General features: G+C 39.9%; 1 protein-coding gene across 1 annotated transcript; it reads left to right on the plus strand.

The window, feature by feature from the left end:
* Window positions 1–403: 403 nt before the first annotated feature.
* On the plus strand, window positions 404–17,308 carry coq10b (coenzyme Q10B). Its single transcript, XM_043692924.1, has 5 exons — window positions 404–561; window positions 7,990–8,136; window positions 8,220–8,412; window positions 11,896–11,997; window positions 16,053–17,308. Exons 1-5 carry the CDS (start codon window positions 464–466, stop codon window positions 16,218–16,220), a joined length of 708 nt encoding a protein of 235 aa, XP_043548859.1. The 5' UTR covers window positions 404–463; the 3' UTR covers window positions 16,221–17,308.
* Window positions 17,309–17,341: the final 33 nt, after the last annotated feature.

Genomic DNA, 17,341 nt, shown 5'->3' on the forward strand with positions numbered 1-17,341 from the left:
AAGAATAATTGTTTGTACGGCAAATTCTATCTGATGTGTAATGGGGCAATAGTTTAATTCTGGCTATCTGAACATTATGTTGGTCACATTTGCAGGGTATTTTTAAAAGCAGTTACCATATATGTCTAAGACATGTTAGTCTCGAGGTGAATCCGACCGCTGGCAGCGCCGCCGAATCCCGTGACAAACCTTTACATAACCTGACAGTGGAAACATTGTGACGTCGCTCGTCCCAGGTTGCCAGGCGACCATCCACCGCCCCCCCCCCGCCCCCCACCCCTTGCGGGAAGGCGGGCATCGCAGCCAATCAGGAAGCAGAGTCCAGAGGGGGCGTGGGAGCTATGAGGGAGGCGGATGAGGGCAGTGGGTGGAGCCGTCGGCTCGGGTGGGCGGGGTGTCCGCTGACGTCAGCGATCGGGCGGGGGCGGGTGCTGGGTGCCGGGTGGCCTTCACAAAGAGTGAAATGGCGAGGAGCGGTAGGCCTCTGCGGCGGGTACTTTGCGATGTTTTCGAATTTCCAGCCTATTTTGCCCGGGAAAGACAGTCCAAACACGTCGTCAGGTAACTCATTTGGCAGTGTTGGCTTGCGGCGTGGCCTTGTCAGTACGTACCAACCCTCCCGAGCTGCCGACCTTGGAAAGTTTTGGGGGAATCAGTTTCTGTTTTCGGTCCTAAAGGCCGGCGGCTCGCCTATTTCCGTTTGTCGGGGTGCGGATATAATTCAACGCTGACCGGGCGAAGCGACAGACGTCAATAATATTCAATGCAGTTTAAGATCGCAGTTGTAATGGATTTTGTGACCGGCGGTGGGCCTGGGCCAGCGCGACTTTTTAAATTGCAGCAACTAGTCAACATTCATATCGCTGGATTACACCGCCCGGATCTCTGGGTCATTAAACTGCAGGAAGATCTGCTCCATGTTCTAGATAATCCTCACTACTGTTTAAAAATTGCACAACGGGTGTTTAATTTCAGTTCATTAACTGAAGCAGTGAATCGAACAGCATGTGGGTAAATTCTGTTGACGGTGAAAATAAGTGACATACGTCATGAATATTTCAAAAGTTTTGAATCTTTATCGCTGTCAAGGTTAACCGGTATTTATCCTTTCTCGGTAACTGACCGGGGGAGTCGAAATCTTCCTAATAATGATCGGTCCATTTCAAAACAATGCTAGCTGCCATTTACAGTGGTTGCTTTAAATGTACTTTCATAACCAGCGCCATATGTTTCCTTCTGTTTGTTCCTGAAATATATTTCTAGTTCAAATTGAAGCATAATTGTTCCTTTCATCGTGATAATATTGTTTGACTTTTTTATTTACTCATGGGATGTGGGCATTGCTGACCCGGCCAACTTTGTTCATCTTGAGAAGGTGGTGGTGAACTGTTGCTGACCTTATGCTATAGGTAGACCCTCCAATGTAGTTAAGGAGTTCTGGGATTTTGACCATCAATGGCAAGTTGCATGGAGAGGAACTTGCAGGTGTGCTGTTCCCAAGTATCTGCTATCCTTGTCCTTTTAGATGCTAGTAGTCATGGATCTGGAATGTGCCTTCTGAGGAGCCTTGGTGAATTTCTGCAGTGCATTTATACACTACTGTCGCTGAGCATCAATGTGCAGAAAGTGAATGTTTCTGGATGTGATGCCAGTTAAGTGGGCTGCCTTGTCCAGGATCATGCCAAACTACTTATATTGGAGCTCTGCTCATATGGAGAAGTGGAGAGTATTCCATTACATTCTGACTCGGGACTTGCAGGTGGTAGACAGCATTTGGGAATCAGGAATTCATTTACTCCGTAGGATTCCATGCCTCTGATCTGCTTTTGTAGCTACTGTATATGATTAGTCCAGTTCAGTTTCTTGTCAATGGTATCCCCTAGGATGTTGGAATTGGAAGATTCCTTGGTAGTAATGTAATTGAATGTCAAGGGATGGTGGTTGCATTCTCTCTTGTAGTGGTCATTGCCTGGCATTTAGAGTCAGAGTCCTAGAGATGTACAGCACGGAAACAGACTCTTCGGTCCAACTCGTCCATGCTGACCAGATATCCCAATCCAATCTAGTCCCACTTTCTAGCACCTGGGCCATATCCCTCCAAACTCTTCCTTCCTATTCATATACCCATCCAGATGCCTTTTAAATGTTACAATTGTACTAGCCTCCACCACTTCCTCTGGCAGCTCATTCCATACACTCTCTCCCCTCTGTGTGGAAAAAGTTGCCCATTAGGTCTCTTTTATATCTTTCCCCCCTTACCCTAAACCTTTGCCCTCTAGTTCTGGACTCTCCCACCCCAGGGAAAGGACCTTGTCTATTTACCCTATCCATGCCCCTCATGATTTTATAAACCTCTATAAGGTCACCCCTCAGCCTCTGACCCTCCTGAGAAAACAGCCCTAGCCTATTCAACCTCCCCCCTTTGCTTTAACCCTCTGACCTTGGCAACATCCTTGTAAATCTTTTCTGAACCCTTTCAAGTTTCCCAACATCTTTCTGATCGGAAGGAAACCAGAATTGCACGCAACATTCCAACAGTGGGAATAATTGTTCATTTTTGCCTTTCAGCCGAAGTCAGTGTATTGTCTGGGTTTTGATGCATTTGGACTTAGACTGTTAGCTGAGGATTTGCGCATGGTGCTGAACATTTGTGCAATTGTTGCAGAACATCCCCACTTATGATGTGATTTGAATCAGCTAAGGATGTACAATACTACCCTGAAGAATGGGACTGTTGTAATGCAGTGGTAGTGTCCCTCCCTCTGGACCAAGTGAACTGAATTTCTCACCTGCTCCAGAGGTGTACAATAACATTTCTGAACAGGTGAATTAGCAAATATTTTGCCTGATGAACTCTTGCAAAGATTCCTTCAGAGGAGCGAACTTCCTCCAGCAACCACAACCATCTTGTTTTATGCCAAGTATGACTCCAACTAGTGGAGAGTTTTCCTTCAATTCTCATTGACTGAGGGTTTGCTGCGGCTCTTTGATCCACTCAGTCAAATGCAGCCTTGATATCGAGGGCAGTCACTCTCTTCACCTTTTTGGAATTCAACTCTTTGGTCCATATTTGAACCAAGACTATCATGAGGTCATAAGCTGAGTGTTTGATGGAACTCAAACTGTTTGAGCAAGTTATTGATGAGCAGGTGCTGCTTGATAGCACTTTGGTTCATTTTACTGATGAGTGAAAATAGACTGTTAGTATCATAATTGGCTGAGTTGCCTTTGCCCTGCTTTTTGTGTACAGGACAAACCTGGGCAATTTTCTAGATGATTAGGTAGATGCCAGCGTTACTGGAAAGCTTGGCTAGGCTGTGTGGCAAGGTCTGGAACATATTTTCAGTATGGCGGAAATGTCAGGGATCCATCCAATATCCAGTGCCTCCACCTCTCTCTCGATTTCATGTGGAGTGAATCAAATTTACTGAAAACTGGCATCTGTCGTATTGGGATCTCTGGAAGAGGCTGAGATTGGTCATCAAATCTGCAGTTCTGGCTGAATATGGGTTGCAAATATCTCAACTTTAGTCTCCTGGCTTTCCCATCATTGAGGATGGAAATTATTCTGGAACTGCCTCCTTTCAATTAATTGTCCACTACCATTCACAATTAGATGTGGCAAGACTTCAAAACTTAGATCTGATCTGTTGGTTGAGGAATTGTTTAGCTCTGTCTATCTTTTGCTGTTTGGTATGCAAATAGTCCTGTTTTGTAGTTTTACCAGGTTGACAATATGCCTGGTTCTGTTCTTGGCATGTCCTCCTGCACCCTTACATTAATTTAATATTGTCGCTTGTACTTATGTACACTGAAAAATGGATAATGTTTCCATATTCCAGTGCCCCTTTGGATTGCAGAATAAATTATTGAATAAACTATAAATGGTAAAATACTGAATAAATCAATATTAAACTGATATTACTAAAACAGTTTCTAAAGTTAGGCTTTCCCTCTCCATACACTTTGCCCTCTTTGCTACACCAATCACATGAACATGTGAAAATTAATCAAGGCATTGAAGGCATTTAAACTGTGGTTCACAAAGCACAGGTGATGGATAAACAGGAGATCTAAGGGGCAACCTTTTCACTCATAGGGTGGTACGTGTAAGGAATGAGCTGCCAGAGGAAATGGTGGAGGATGGTACAATTGCAACATTCAAAAGACATTTGGATGGGTATATGAATAGGAAGGGTTTGGAGGGATATGGGCCAGGTGTGACTAGATTGGGTTGGGATATCTGGTCAGCATGGATGGGTTGGACCAAAGGCTCTGTTTCCGTGCTGTACATCTCTATGACTTGTTAAGAGGATACAAGCTATGCAGTTTTTGATGTACGTATGTTCATGGAAGGTAGGATGCTTGTTGGCAAAGAATTTAGAGGTCAGAAAACCTGGATGAAAATTTCAACATCAGGTGGACTGACAAAGGAGGGGTGAGCACATGGGGCTGGTGGTTCAGTATCCTACACATCACAGATTCTGAGCTTGAGACAATGGCTCAGGAGGGATGGCTGGGAAATTTAGATCTGGTTCTAAAGGCAGTGGCTTTGGTCTCCTTGACATTTAAGAGGAAGAAGTTTCTGCTTCTGTGGGACTGAATATCAGACGAAAGTCTGGTAAAAGTCAAGCAAAATGACAGAAGCAATATTGGACGTTGTAAGAATATGTTTGGAACCTGATGCAATGAGGTTATTCTGTAATATTGTAACCGGGAGTAATTTTTTACTTTGTATCACATAAGTAATATTACAGCTGACAAGTTACATGTTCTTAATTTGAAAGGAAAACTTTCCTAATATGATATCTTAAATAATTTCCATGCTTTTGAAAAATTTTCTCACATCCTTTGGAACTTCGCACTACCAAATTGGAAAGCACTTTTGTTCTTACATCTCACAGCATTATGATTTCTATTGCTTTACTAATAATACCACCCTTCTGTTCTGTTTAAAGAATTGACTCCTTTTATTTGTTCTGGATTGTATTTCTGTATTACAAAGGATGAGACGTCAGAGGGAGGGTTGTATCTGACTTTCTGTGGTGGGAATGTTCTGCAAGGTGATCAGTTGGTGACTCAGAGACAAATAATAACCTGATGCATGTTGTATTTGGTAAACAAACATACTATTGAAATAAAAGGAGAATCGTCAGCTTGTTGGGCAGCACCTTATTGGGGAGACGATTCTAGTTTGAGGTAGATGGCCTTCTGTGAAATTAGAAACACTTGAGAGCTATAATAATAATTAAGCAAGTAACAAGGCAGGGAAGTGTGGAGTGGTGGAAGAATGAGAGGATGTTTAATATGCACAGTGGGAGAGCTTAATAATCAAGGGGGTGGTGGTACAAGGCAAAAGAAAATAGATCTTGAACTATAATCGTGAATACAGTTTGCTTAATTGAAAGTACATTTGCTTCTTTGCCTGGAAGGAGTGCTTGGTGTGCTGGAAAGATAGGAGATATAAGGATAGGTGTTGCATCCTGTCCATAGGAAGATACTGCAAGAAGGGGAGGTTTTTAAGGCAATTGGGTGGAGCAGGAGAAAACTATCTCTTCGGATTACTGAAGAGAATTGGAAGGAAAGTGTTTGATGGCATTGGCAAAAATGATTGAAGATGATCCTTTTTAGATTGTGAAGAAGTTGAAGGGGTGGCCCAATAATTGTTCTAGGGGAATGAGTGAAAACACAAGTTTGAGGAATGGAATGGGCATGGTCAAAGGTTCTGTGAATGCTGAAAGATCATTGACCTGAAACAATATCTTTTGTTCTTAGTATACATAGTCCTTTAGTAATACAGAACTTGTGTTATTGAAGTTTTTTTTAGCTTGTGTTCATCAGGACGAATATAAATGCAAAATTTCAAAAGGCATGACAAGTTCTCTTACACTGTTCTCAGCACCTAATCTTTTCATTAGATGCTTTGTAACTTTTTGGAATTCACATTTAATACTACAATTTCAGCATGTCAATAGATGTTTTTTTTTCAAATTACAAATGTTTGTGGTGGTTCTGTAAATTCCATATACTGTGTGATCTTGATTATCCGAAATTTGGATAATCTGCAAGATCACAAGGTCCTGATGCTTGGCTAATCTGTTATTCGGCATTTGATTTTTCCGAACATTTGATTATCTGAACAAACCACTCCCCGTCCGTGTTGCTCAAATAATCGAGGTTCCTCTATATACCTCTTCTTGACTTTTTTTTTCTTTATTGCCTCTAACCATACTTGTTTACTTTTACACCATTTATCCTTTTAATCACTTGATTTACTTCCTCTGTGATACGTGCCTTCCCTTTTTATTCTTCCTGCCCCATTCTATTTCTTTGTACAGTTGTCACATGATTGACCTGAATATTTCCAGCACTGTTTATAATTTCAGGCTTCCAACATTTGTTTTCTTTTGTATAATTGTTAATGTTGCTTCAGTTTGTCACTTATGGATCTGGCCTGTTGGAAATTAATATGATCTGGTTGCAATTCTCATTTGCAGCTGTGCTTTCTTCTGATATATATTTGGGGCAAGACACTGATCTACAAATTTATAGTATCCCTTTTGAGAAATTGCTCAAAAGAAGCAATAGAGTTATGAAAGTAAACTTTTTTTTTTGTGGAGTGAGTGGTTAAAATCTGGAATGCACAGCCTGCAAAATGATGATAGGTTCCACTGAGTTCAAGAAGGAATTCAATTACATGAAAAGGAACAATGTGCAAGGTTACAAGGAATGATACTTAAGTGGATTTCACACTTGGAGAAATGTCTCACTCATGCTGGGACAAATGATTGTGATTCTATTTCAGAATAGGAAACAAAAGTATCACTTAATAATGTTTCATGTGCTTCATATTTTTTAATCTTTAGGATTAATTTATCAAACCATAGGAGGATGTTTGCAGAAGAACCTGGAGTAAGGACTGGGGAGGACATTGAGTCTACAATAGGCAAAATATCCATAAACTTTGAATTATTTTAAAGGAATAGTTGCATTTGAACATTTTCTTCAACATCCTGTACAATTAATGCTTTTAATTCAAAGGGTACTTGCATCCTATCTGAGACATTGTGATTTGAAGAGATTTTTGCAGTGGAATCCATCAGAAGAACAAAATCCTCTTGGCAATGAATACTGTTTTAATAGATATCAATTGGGAATTGGAAAGCTGTGTTTTTGTGTTGTCTTCATTCTTTCATAACCTGAAGAATGGAGGCAAATTTTTGGCATTTAGCCAGTTGGCATCCTCCTGCAATCTTCTTCCAGCAGACTGAAGCTTGAACTTCAGGCTTCGCTGGTATTTATGGCTCAGTCCCATGTTTCACGACAATGTTTTTGCATTTTATTTTCCCCTCTGTAACATCATTACTTTTCCATCTTATAGGAGAAAGTGAGGACTGCAGATGCTGGAGATCAGAGCTGAAAAATGTGTTGCTGGAAAAGCGTAGCAGGTCAGGCAGCATCCAAGGAGCATCCTTCAGGGCTTATGCCCGAAACATCGATTCTCCTGCACCTTGGATGCTGCCTGACCTGCTGCGCTTTCCCATCTTATACAAAATCAGCTGAATGTTGATCCAGTCAGAAAAAAAGATCCAATTTTAGCTGGCTTGATGAGCAGTTGAGTTTGGCAGACAACTGGTACTCTATTCATGTCTCAGTACTTTCAGCATACCACTGTCAGCTGAATCATGTCAGATGCATTGGCTTTGGAACGGAGTTAAAGTCCACGATTTACCCACCAAAGAAACCAATTTGTGAAATAATTTTCTGTCTATTGGAGGCAGTGGTAAAGATTTGAATTTATTTTTGTTCAATTTCAAATCACTTTGAATCTAGATGGATCTAGAATGAAATAGGTAAAATGGTTAAATGTGGAGGAAGGAAATTAAGAGTTGTCACTGTTATAATGAACAAACTACTAAATGCAAATGATTTATGTACAACAGAATACAGCTTTAATGTCATTTTAATAACTAATATTTCCAATAACAGGTATCTGTCATCTTGTGGCATTCTAATGAACAGAACTCCATTACTCAAGACACCAAGACATTGCCTGATTCAACAAACAAATTTTTTCAATCTTGCTGGGCCACTAATAAACAAGAAGAAAGAGTATTCTGAGAGAAGAGTAATGGGGTTCGTGGTTTTTGTTATCTAAGATTTATTTTGTCTCTTGTATGTCAGTTTTGATAGTAAATTTGAATCTTAATTTGTTTTAGGTTTTCAATGCTGGAAATGTACAATGTAGTGTCTGGTGTAGCTGACTACAAACATTTTGTACCATGGTGCAAGAAATCGGACATCATATCTAAACGCTCAGGGTATGCTAAAGCTCAGCTAGAAATAGGATTTCCACCGATAGTTGAACGGTACACTTCAGTTGTGACTTTGGTGCGACCACATTTAGTTAAGGTAATGTTTCAATATTAAGAATTCTCTTGTGTATTTAAAAGTTGAGTTGTGTATTTGTATACAGTTTGGATATCTTGATTTTAATGGCTCTTCCTTTCCGAACTTTCTCCTTGCCCTTTCGGTCTCTAAGATGTTAATTCCTCACTTGTGACAGGCTGCCTTGGGCATGCTGGACTGAATGGCCGGTTGCAGTGCTGTAACCATTGTAATTCTATATACTGGTCAATGTCCTGCACGTGGTCCAAATCAACCCTATTCACAGTCCTTGACAGTACAGAAACTCCCAGCAACTCTTTCTTTCCAACTGTCTGCTTTATCAAATGGCTGCAAATAGAACAGGGAGCTAGGATAAAGCACAACACCATGATGCCCCTTGCTGATGCAGGAAAATAGAGACCTGTTGTTTATCCTTTTACTTTTATCACTTCCCAATTGTATCAGCATAGGTCAATTCCAGAACATCTCCAATGTGCATAATTCAGCTCCCCACTGAACCATCTCCGGAGCTTATAATTTTAGATGCATTTAAAAGAAATTCAATCAAAAAAATCTTAATTTTAACAATGATCTGGTGTTCATTTGTATGTCAGAAATTACTTCACCCCATTTCTTTCTAAAATGGGTGATCTTCAGTAAGTTGAAGTGTGCAAATGTATAGTTAATTGAGTTTAAGCTATTACAATGATTAGAAATCAAAGTGTGGGTTGCAGGTTGGGTGCTGCAGTCCTCCTTTTGGTTGATTTCTATTCCCTTTTTTTCCTAGCTGTCATTCCTGTGTTCTTTCTGCTGAGTTCCAGACACATTTTGACAAGTTCCCATTATATGTTTGACAGTATGTGCAGGTTATTACAACTAAACTTGATGTTATTTACACTCAACTCTCAGGATTCATTTCATAAAAGTCATTGGATTATCATCAGAAATAGAAACCTAGACAGTTCTTCCCTCTTCAACCCAAGAATGGTACAAGCAGTTGTGTTAATGCTGTGCTATGATAAAATCAGCTAAACCAGAAATGCAACTTGAAACCAGCTTGTCTATATGGCTTAGTATCTCCTCTTTACCATTTGATTTTACTTTTCTCCTGTCTCCTTTCAAATTTCTAGCTCACTTGCACTTTGACATGTACCAGAAAGAAGAAATTAAATTTTAACCCTAATTTATTTCATTTCCCTTCCTCCTTTTGTAGCACTGACAGCAGTAATGGGTTGGGATCATCTCCAAGGTTTCTGTCATTCACAGAAGCAACAAAATAAATGTGCAGGGTGTCTTGTTTGCTGTTAATTTTCTTCTTGCCTGCTTGTGAGGAAAACTGTGGTCAAATCTGTTCCATCTTGGTGACCGTTCCATTATGAGAAAGCATAACTGTAAACTATCCAACCATGATGCAGTATGTGTTCCTATGCAGTAAGGCTTGGACAATGACAAGGCCTGGACTAATCAGTGGCAAGTAACATTGTCTGTCATGAATAGTAGAAATTCCCAATTCCAACAAGTGAGATTTAATCATCATCCCTTAACTTTCAATGACATTAGCATTACTGAAACCCCTCATTACTAATATTCTGGGGACATTGACCAGAAACTGAACTTGTCCAGTCAAATAAATTCTGTGGTTACAAGAAAAGTTAGAAACTAGGAATTCTGCAGTAAGTAACTGTCCTTCTGTCTTCTCCAAACCAGTTGAGTGTGATGGGATACTTTACACTGGCCTGGATGCCTGCTCATTCCAATAATACTGTGAAGAAGCTTGATACCATTCAAAATAAAGCTGGAATCATGATTGGCACCCTGTCTAAGACCTTTATTTCCCTTCACCATTGATGCACAGTGGCAGAAGTGTATGCCATCTATAAACTGCATTGCATTTTCTCACCCAAGTTCCTTGGGCATGTTGGGCTGAATGGCCTGTTGCAGTGCTGTAACCATTCTGACATTCTCTATTGGGAAGAAAGTGAGGACTGCAGATGCTGGAGATCAGAGCTGAAAATGTGTTGCTGGAAAAGCGCAGCAGGTCAGGCAGCATCCAAGGAGCAGGAGAATCGATGTTTCGGGCACGAGCCCTTCTTCAGGAATCAGGAATTTCTACTATTCATGACAGACAATGTTACTTGCCACTGATTAGTCCAGGCCTTGTCATTGTCCAAGCCTTACTGCATAGGAACACATATTGCATCATGGTTGGATAGTTTATAGTTATGCTTTCTCATTCCTGAAAAAGGGCTCATGCCCGAAACGTCAATTCTCCTGCTCCTTGGATGCTGCCTGACCTGCTCTTTTCCAGCAACACATTTTCAGCGACATTCTCTATTGGTCAACATCTGGCACCTGGCCCAAATCAACCCTTTTCACAATCTTTGATAGTGCACTAACTCCATAATCACCAGCAACTCTTCCTTTTTCAACTGCCTACTCTGTGGAATACTGCATGAGGAATAGCACTATCCAAAACTGTCACCTAGAATGACCAGGGTAGCAGAAAGATGGAATACCATCACCTGCCTTAGAACTATATTGCCATCCCTTTTACTGTCTTCTGATTAAAATTGTGGAGCTCCATTTTTAGCAGAACTGTAACTACCAATACTTAAGGGTAGCAGCAGTTTAACAAGGCTGCTCACTAGCAATTTCTTCAAGACAATTGACCATTAATCGTGGCTGAGCCAGTGATATCCATATCCTATGATCGACTTAAAAAATAAAGTTGTGTACAGTGAAACTTACTGGCCGATTACTCTTCTGCCTCCTACCAAACTGCGTCCCACCTATCTTCTATTGATGCAGTTTAATTAGTGGACAGGAATAGGTGAAATATTTTAGGGTATTCTGTATCCCACAAATATTTTCAAAAGTAACTGGCAGAGAAAAAAAAAACAAATGGATTGATGGCCTGTTGATCTGATTAGTACAGTCACTTGTTTCATAGAAACATGGAAAAGAGGAGCAGGAGCGTGCTCTGCAGACCATCAAGCCTACCCTGCCATTCAACATGATCATCGATAATCCTCTATCTCAATGCTGTACTCCTAAGCTCTTTCTACAACACTTAATACCTTTAGTCTCTAGAGATCTATCCATTTTTTAAAAAGCATATTCAGTTTCATCTGCAAATGTAACCTGAATGAGTGAGTAAGTTGTTTTCATTTTCTTAAAGCAGGTTTCAGTCGTGTAGTGATTGTAATACTGGACTGACCACCAAAAAACCTCTTGTAAAATTAAATTCTGAAATTTTGTAACCTGGCATGTTTACTTGGATAACATGACTACAATCTGTTGTTTGATGTATTCCCCTTCTTAACTAATACCATGTAGTGAACTCGTTATGTATGCTTAAGTTTCTCATGGCAACAAAGGAAAGCTAAAAAGTGTATAGAGCCATACCAGCATTGTCTACATCTTGAGAAAAAAAAATTGTGTGCAACCTTTTTCTAAATGGAATGTTTCATTTAAAGTCTTAGTTTTATTAATAATATATAATTTCAGGCTTCCTGTACTGATGGTAGACTATTTAATCATTTGGAGACAAATTGGCGATTCAGTCCTGGAGTTCCTGGATATCCAAGGACCTGCACTGTTGACTTTTCGGTAGGTTATATGAAACGTGCCTCAGACTTCTTGTATTTTAGATCGACTGTAACTTGGAAAGACTTGTAAGACTGGAAAAAAAAATCTGTTCATTCCTGAAGACTGAATAGAGCAGCTAATTTAACACCGCTTGTGTTTAATACTTTCTAACCTGTGGTACTAGCCACATTTATTAAGGATATTTTCATTTTCTTATTAATCTTGTTTGTACAAATCAAAAATTGACTGAATGCATTAATTTGAGAAGAGCAAGAAAAGGCCATCAAATTTATCAAGCCAATTTATCAATGCAATTTACATTCAATTCACCCATGTTCTGAGCACATGATTTTTGGACAGAGCATCCAGAGGAAAAAAGCATTGCAAACTTCTGATGGTTAATCAAGTAGCAGGACCTTGGCACACTTCAGAAGTCACATTTAAAAGTGATCATGTGGGGCCCACATGCTCCTCTAACCGTTGTGCAAGTGACTCTCCTCACAATTTATGTTGCATTTCTTTTGGAGTTTAATGCCATATTCTGTTGCATTTATAGTAGATCATCCCTAGTTGGGACGTTAATGTAAATTTTAGAAATGCTTATGGATAGTTGAAAATCTCTTGCATAAGGAGCTCAGAAGCTGCTGAGTTCTCATTTTGGCAAACAGCAAATCATTTGCAGCTGTTGCTTATTCATCATGAATAGTTCTTTTATAACATGCAACTCCATTGCCATTTACTAGTTAACTTTTTTTGCAAGATTGTAGTGCTGAAGTTTTGTTTTTGCTGTTTCTCCACCCCTGAAGTTTAACAGTGGATATCTTTTTAACATTATTTACAGATATTTTATAGTATAATACAGTACAAACGAGGCCTTTTAGATGTGTACTTATAAAAACTACTCTAAATCTATACTAGTTCCACTTCCCAACAATTGGCCTGTAGCTTTGAAAGCGATGACCTTTTCAGTTGCTCATCCAAGTACTTTTTTTAAAAAGTAGAGGTTTCCTGCCTCAACTGCCTTCCCAGGCTGTGCATTCCAAGTTTTCATCACTCTCTGGCTGGGGAGAATAAAAACTTTCTCAAATCCTCTCTACCTCCAGCCTTAACATTACTCCCCCTTGTTAGTGACCCTTCAACTAAGGGGAATGGCTGCTTTGTTTTCACCCTGTCCATGCTTTTACCCAGCATCTCTTCACTGTAAGCTGCTTCATTCCAGGCAATATCTTAACAAATCTCCTCTGCACTCCTTCCAGCGTAATGACCAGAGCTTTGGGCATACTTCTTCAGCTGTGGCCTAATTAAAATTTTCTACAGCTCCAACGTGACCTCCCTACTGAAAGGCAATTGTCCCATATGCAGCCTTAACTCCCCTATTAACCTGTCCTGCCACCTTCAGGAATCTATGGACAAGTATCCCAAGATCTCTCTGCTCCTATGAATCCTATAATGTTCTGTCACTGGTTGAGTATTCATGTAATAGTATTATATAGATTTGTAACTGTATTCTCTCAATTTTGAAATAGGTGGTAACAAGTTTATCTTTGTTATGAAAGCTTCTTAAACTTGCATAGGTGTCTTTTTATTACTGGAAAAGATGAAGAATCCTTATCCACAGGAGAAGGAACACCTGATACAAGAATCAGCTGTGGCTCAGTGGTCATTTTCTTCTGAAGCAGAAGGCTGTGGATTCATGTTTCAGTGTAGAAATCTGAGCACCAAGTTGAGGCCAACTACAGCAGTAATGAGGAAGTGCTATGCTCTCGGCGAAGTGCTGTCTTTAGGCTCCAAAATGTAACAAGTGAACACTGAATATAAACAAAAAACCTATTGTGCTCTTCAAACTACCTTGACAATATTTTCTGATGCCCCCGTCAATGTTACTTGAAATAGATTTGCCTTTTATGGAACAATGAATTGCACTTATATAACAAAAACAGAAATTGTTAGATAAACTCAGCAGGTCTGGTGGCATCTGGAGAGAAAGCAGAGGTAATGTTGAGTCCAATGATATTTCTACAGAACTTTCTATTCTGAAAAAGGGTCACTGGACTTGAAATGTCAACTCTTAAGTATTTTTGATTTCTGATTTTTGTCAGATTTCCAGCATCCAGTTTTTGTTTTTTAAGTGGCAGCACGGTGGCACAGTGGTTAGCACTGCAGCCTCACAGCGCCAGAGACCCGGGTTCAATTCCCGCCTCAATTCCTTTGTGGAGTTTGCACGTTCTCCCAGTGTCTGTGTGTGTTTCCTCCAGGGGTGCTCCGGTTTCCTCCCACAGTCCAAAGATGTGCAGGTCAGGTTAATTGGCTATGCTAAATTGCCCGTAGTGTTAGGTAAGGGATAAATGTAGGGGTATGGGTGGGTTGCGCTTCGGTGGGGCGGTGTGGACTTGTTGGGCCGAAGGGCCTGTTTCCACACTGTAAGTAATCTAATCTAAAAAAAAAAGTGCATTGAAGTAGTGCTTTTAGGCTTTGTGAAATATCGACTTTCTTCATCGATGCTGTCTGTAAAACCTGCCAGCACACCACCCCCCATCACCTCCATCCAGGGCCCCAAACAGTCCTTCTAGGTGAGTCAGAGGTTCATCTGCCTCTCTTCCAGCCTAGCTTATTGTAATAGGTGCTCCTGATGTGGTTTTCACAACATCGGAAATGAACAGTTTGCCGAGCATTGCAGCTGGGCCTGCAGAGGCCAACCTGACCTCCCAGAGACCGCCCACTTCAATCCCCTTCCCACTCCCGTTCCAACATGACCATCCTTGGCCCCTCCACTGCCACAACAAACCGTACTGCAAATTGGAGGAACAATAACTCATCTTCTGCCTAGGCAGCCAACAGCCCGGAGGACTCAACATTGAGTTCTCCAATTACAAATAACCTCCTTTCCGAGCCCTTCCCCCTCTCTGCCACCGACCAGTTTGTACCCTGTACCTATCTTCATCTATCCCCTTTTTATGATCCTGTCCCCCACCACCCTTTATCTGACATCCACCTCCAATCCTGAAGAAGGATTACACCTGAAATGTCAACTTCTCCAACTCCTGATGCTCTCTGGCTTGCTGTGTTCTTCCAGTCTCCTGCCTGTCTACTTCTGATTCTGATTTCTAGCAGAGGGTTTTTTAAACAAAGTTGACAGTTTTAAAATTATTGGTGGTCTTGGAGCCATTGTAAGTCAATGAGCTGGGGGGTGGTTAAATGGATTTAAGTGCAAATCAGAATAAAGGGAGATTTTTAGGTGGCATCCAGATTTCACGTTAAAGTGACTACTTTCAGAAGTATAGTTGAAAAGTGCATTTAAATTGTTCTAAGATTCATAAATGGTGTCATAGTATCTGCACATTGGTGTCATTTTGTGCTGATCTTCCACATTTCCTCAAGTCAGTTACATCCAGGCCGTTGTATTAGTCATTTATTTCCTAAAGTTTCCTGTTGGTTTTGGTTGATCTTTGATAATTGTTATACACTCATGTGACCAAATAGTTTAGGATCCAAGGATAGATCAGGGTACTTTCTGGATGGTATGAAGTTGAATACAGATGTCCAAAGACATTGGGGGTTCAGCTCTGTAGATCTTTTAAAATGTCACTAACAGGTGCAGAAAATAACCAAGAAAGCTAATGAATACTTGCCTTTATACATAGAGGACTGGAGTACAAGGATGCAGAACTTATGCTGCAATTATACAAACCCAGCTTAGATCCTACTTGAAGTATTAAGATCTGTGCATCTCACCTTTTAGGAAACATATAGACATAGATGTACAGCATAGAAACAGACCCTTGTGTCCAACTCGTCTAAGGCAACTGGATATCTAAAATTAATTCCATTTGTGAATGTGGATTAAGAATGAATGGGAAAATGATCAAGATCATGGTGATAAGCAGAGACCTAACTCAAAGATAACTGATGTAAATTGACAAATCCTCAACCTGGCTAGATCACAGTGACTGTACTTTCAGAAGTATAGCAGAGAAGTCTACCATTTTGGATTTAAGTTATTAACTTAAACAAATTTAGTTTTCTGTACTGTTCAAGTGTAACAAAAACTCCATTTAATCTTGTTTTCTTACCTACAGATATCTTTTGAATTCCGTTCTTTGCTGCACTCTCAACTTGCCACTGTTTTTTTTGATGAAGTTGTTAAGCAGATGGTAGCAGCATTTGAAAGAAGAGCAAAGAAAATGTATGGTCCAGAAACCAACATCCCACGAGAACTTATGCTTCACGAGGTGCATCACACGTAAATAAAGGTTGGAAGGAGCCGTTGTAGGTCCCCTTTAAAAGTTGTATAATTTATTTATTAGTGTGGTGCTTTTCCACATCTGCAAATGTGGGAGCGATTTTTCTTTACCTATGTGTATCACTTGATTTTATAATGACACTGTAATCTTTTTGGAAAGCCCCTCTGGCAAAGTGTTACATATATATAGAAAATGCATTATATAGATGCAAATATACATGTATATAAAGTGCAGATATTTCAGCTGTAACTAAATGTAATTTGTCTACATGTTGTGGTGCATTAAGCTGGACTGGCTGCAAAGCTTGTTTTAACCTGTGCAGATGGAGAAGGCAGCCAAGCTTCTATTTATTAAGAGATTTTGGGCTGTTCAGGTAACATGAGCAGTTAAATTTTAGTGTTAAACACTAATTCCAGAAAGTCACATACATTCAAAGGCTGACTATTTTCACAATTTTAAGCTGTATGCCTTAACTATTTTCTTAAAGGCCTGTCTAAGATTAATGCGCCTACAAGTTCAATTGCCATAACAGCTTAATATTTAAGTGTTAATTTATGAAAATAAAATTCATGGTTAGTCTCAATTAGTGCTACTGTCAAAGCACCAAGAGCAGAATCACGAAGTACTCTTAAAACCTGTTTTAAATGTAGATTAACAAATTATACCCAGTACAAGCAAAATTTTAGCCTTTCTCCTTTGCCAGACTTTGCATGGCAGCTTGTCATGCTTTCCAGTCTTTGCCAATAATGTGCAAGTGCAACGTGAGTTTGTTTCCTCAATTCTAGTTCCCCTCCACAAATCTTATGAACTTGAGCCTCTCATATAACATTTGAAATGAGCACATTGTCCTTTAAATAGCAAGTTTCTACTGCATGAGTTAAACCTTTTTTGTACTGATTACACCTGTGTGTTGGGTCAAAACAGGGAATACTCATTCATTTAATCATGGATGAAAGTGTACACATGTAAGTACTGTGAAGTATTAAGTCATCCTTGGGTAGTCATAATTTGAACTGCCTACATATTCCATAGAAATTAGCTCCAGTTTGTAACTGGGATAATAAAATTATGCTCTATGATTTAAAATGTTACCTTTGTCTTATGAGCTTCTTTTAAACCTCAAA

This window comes from Chiloscyllium plagiosum, chromosome 7 (assembly GCF_004010195.1).
Source record: "Chiloscyllium plagiosum isolate BGI_BamShark_2017 chromosome 7, ASM401019v2, whole genome shotgun sequence".
Lineage (NCBI taxonomy): Eukaryota > Metazoa > Chordata > Chondrichthyes > Orectolobiformes > Hemiscylliidae > Chiloscyllium > Chiloscyllium plagiosum.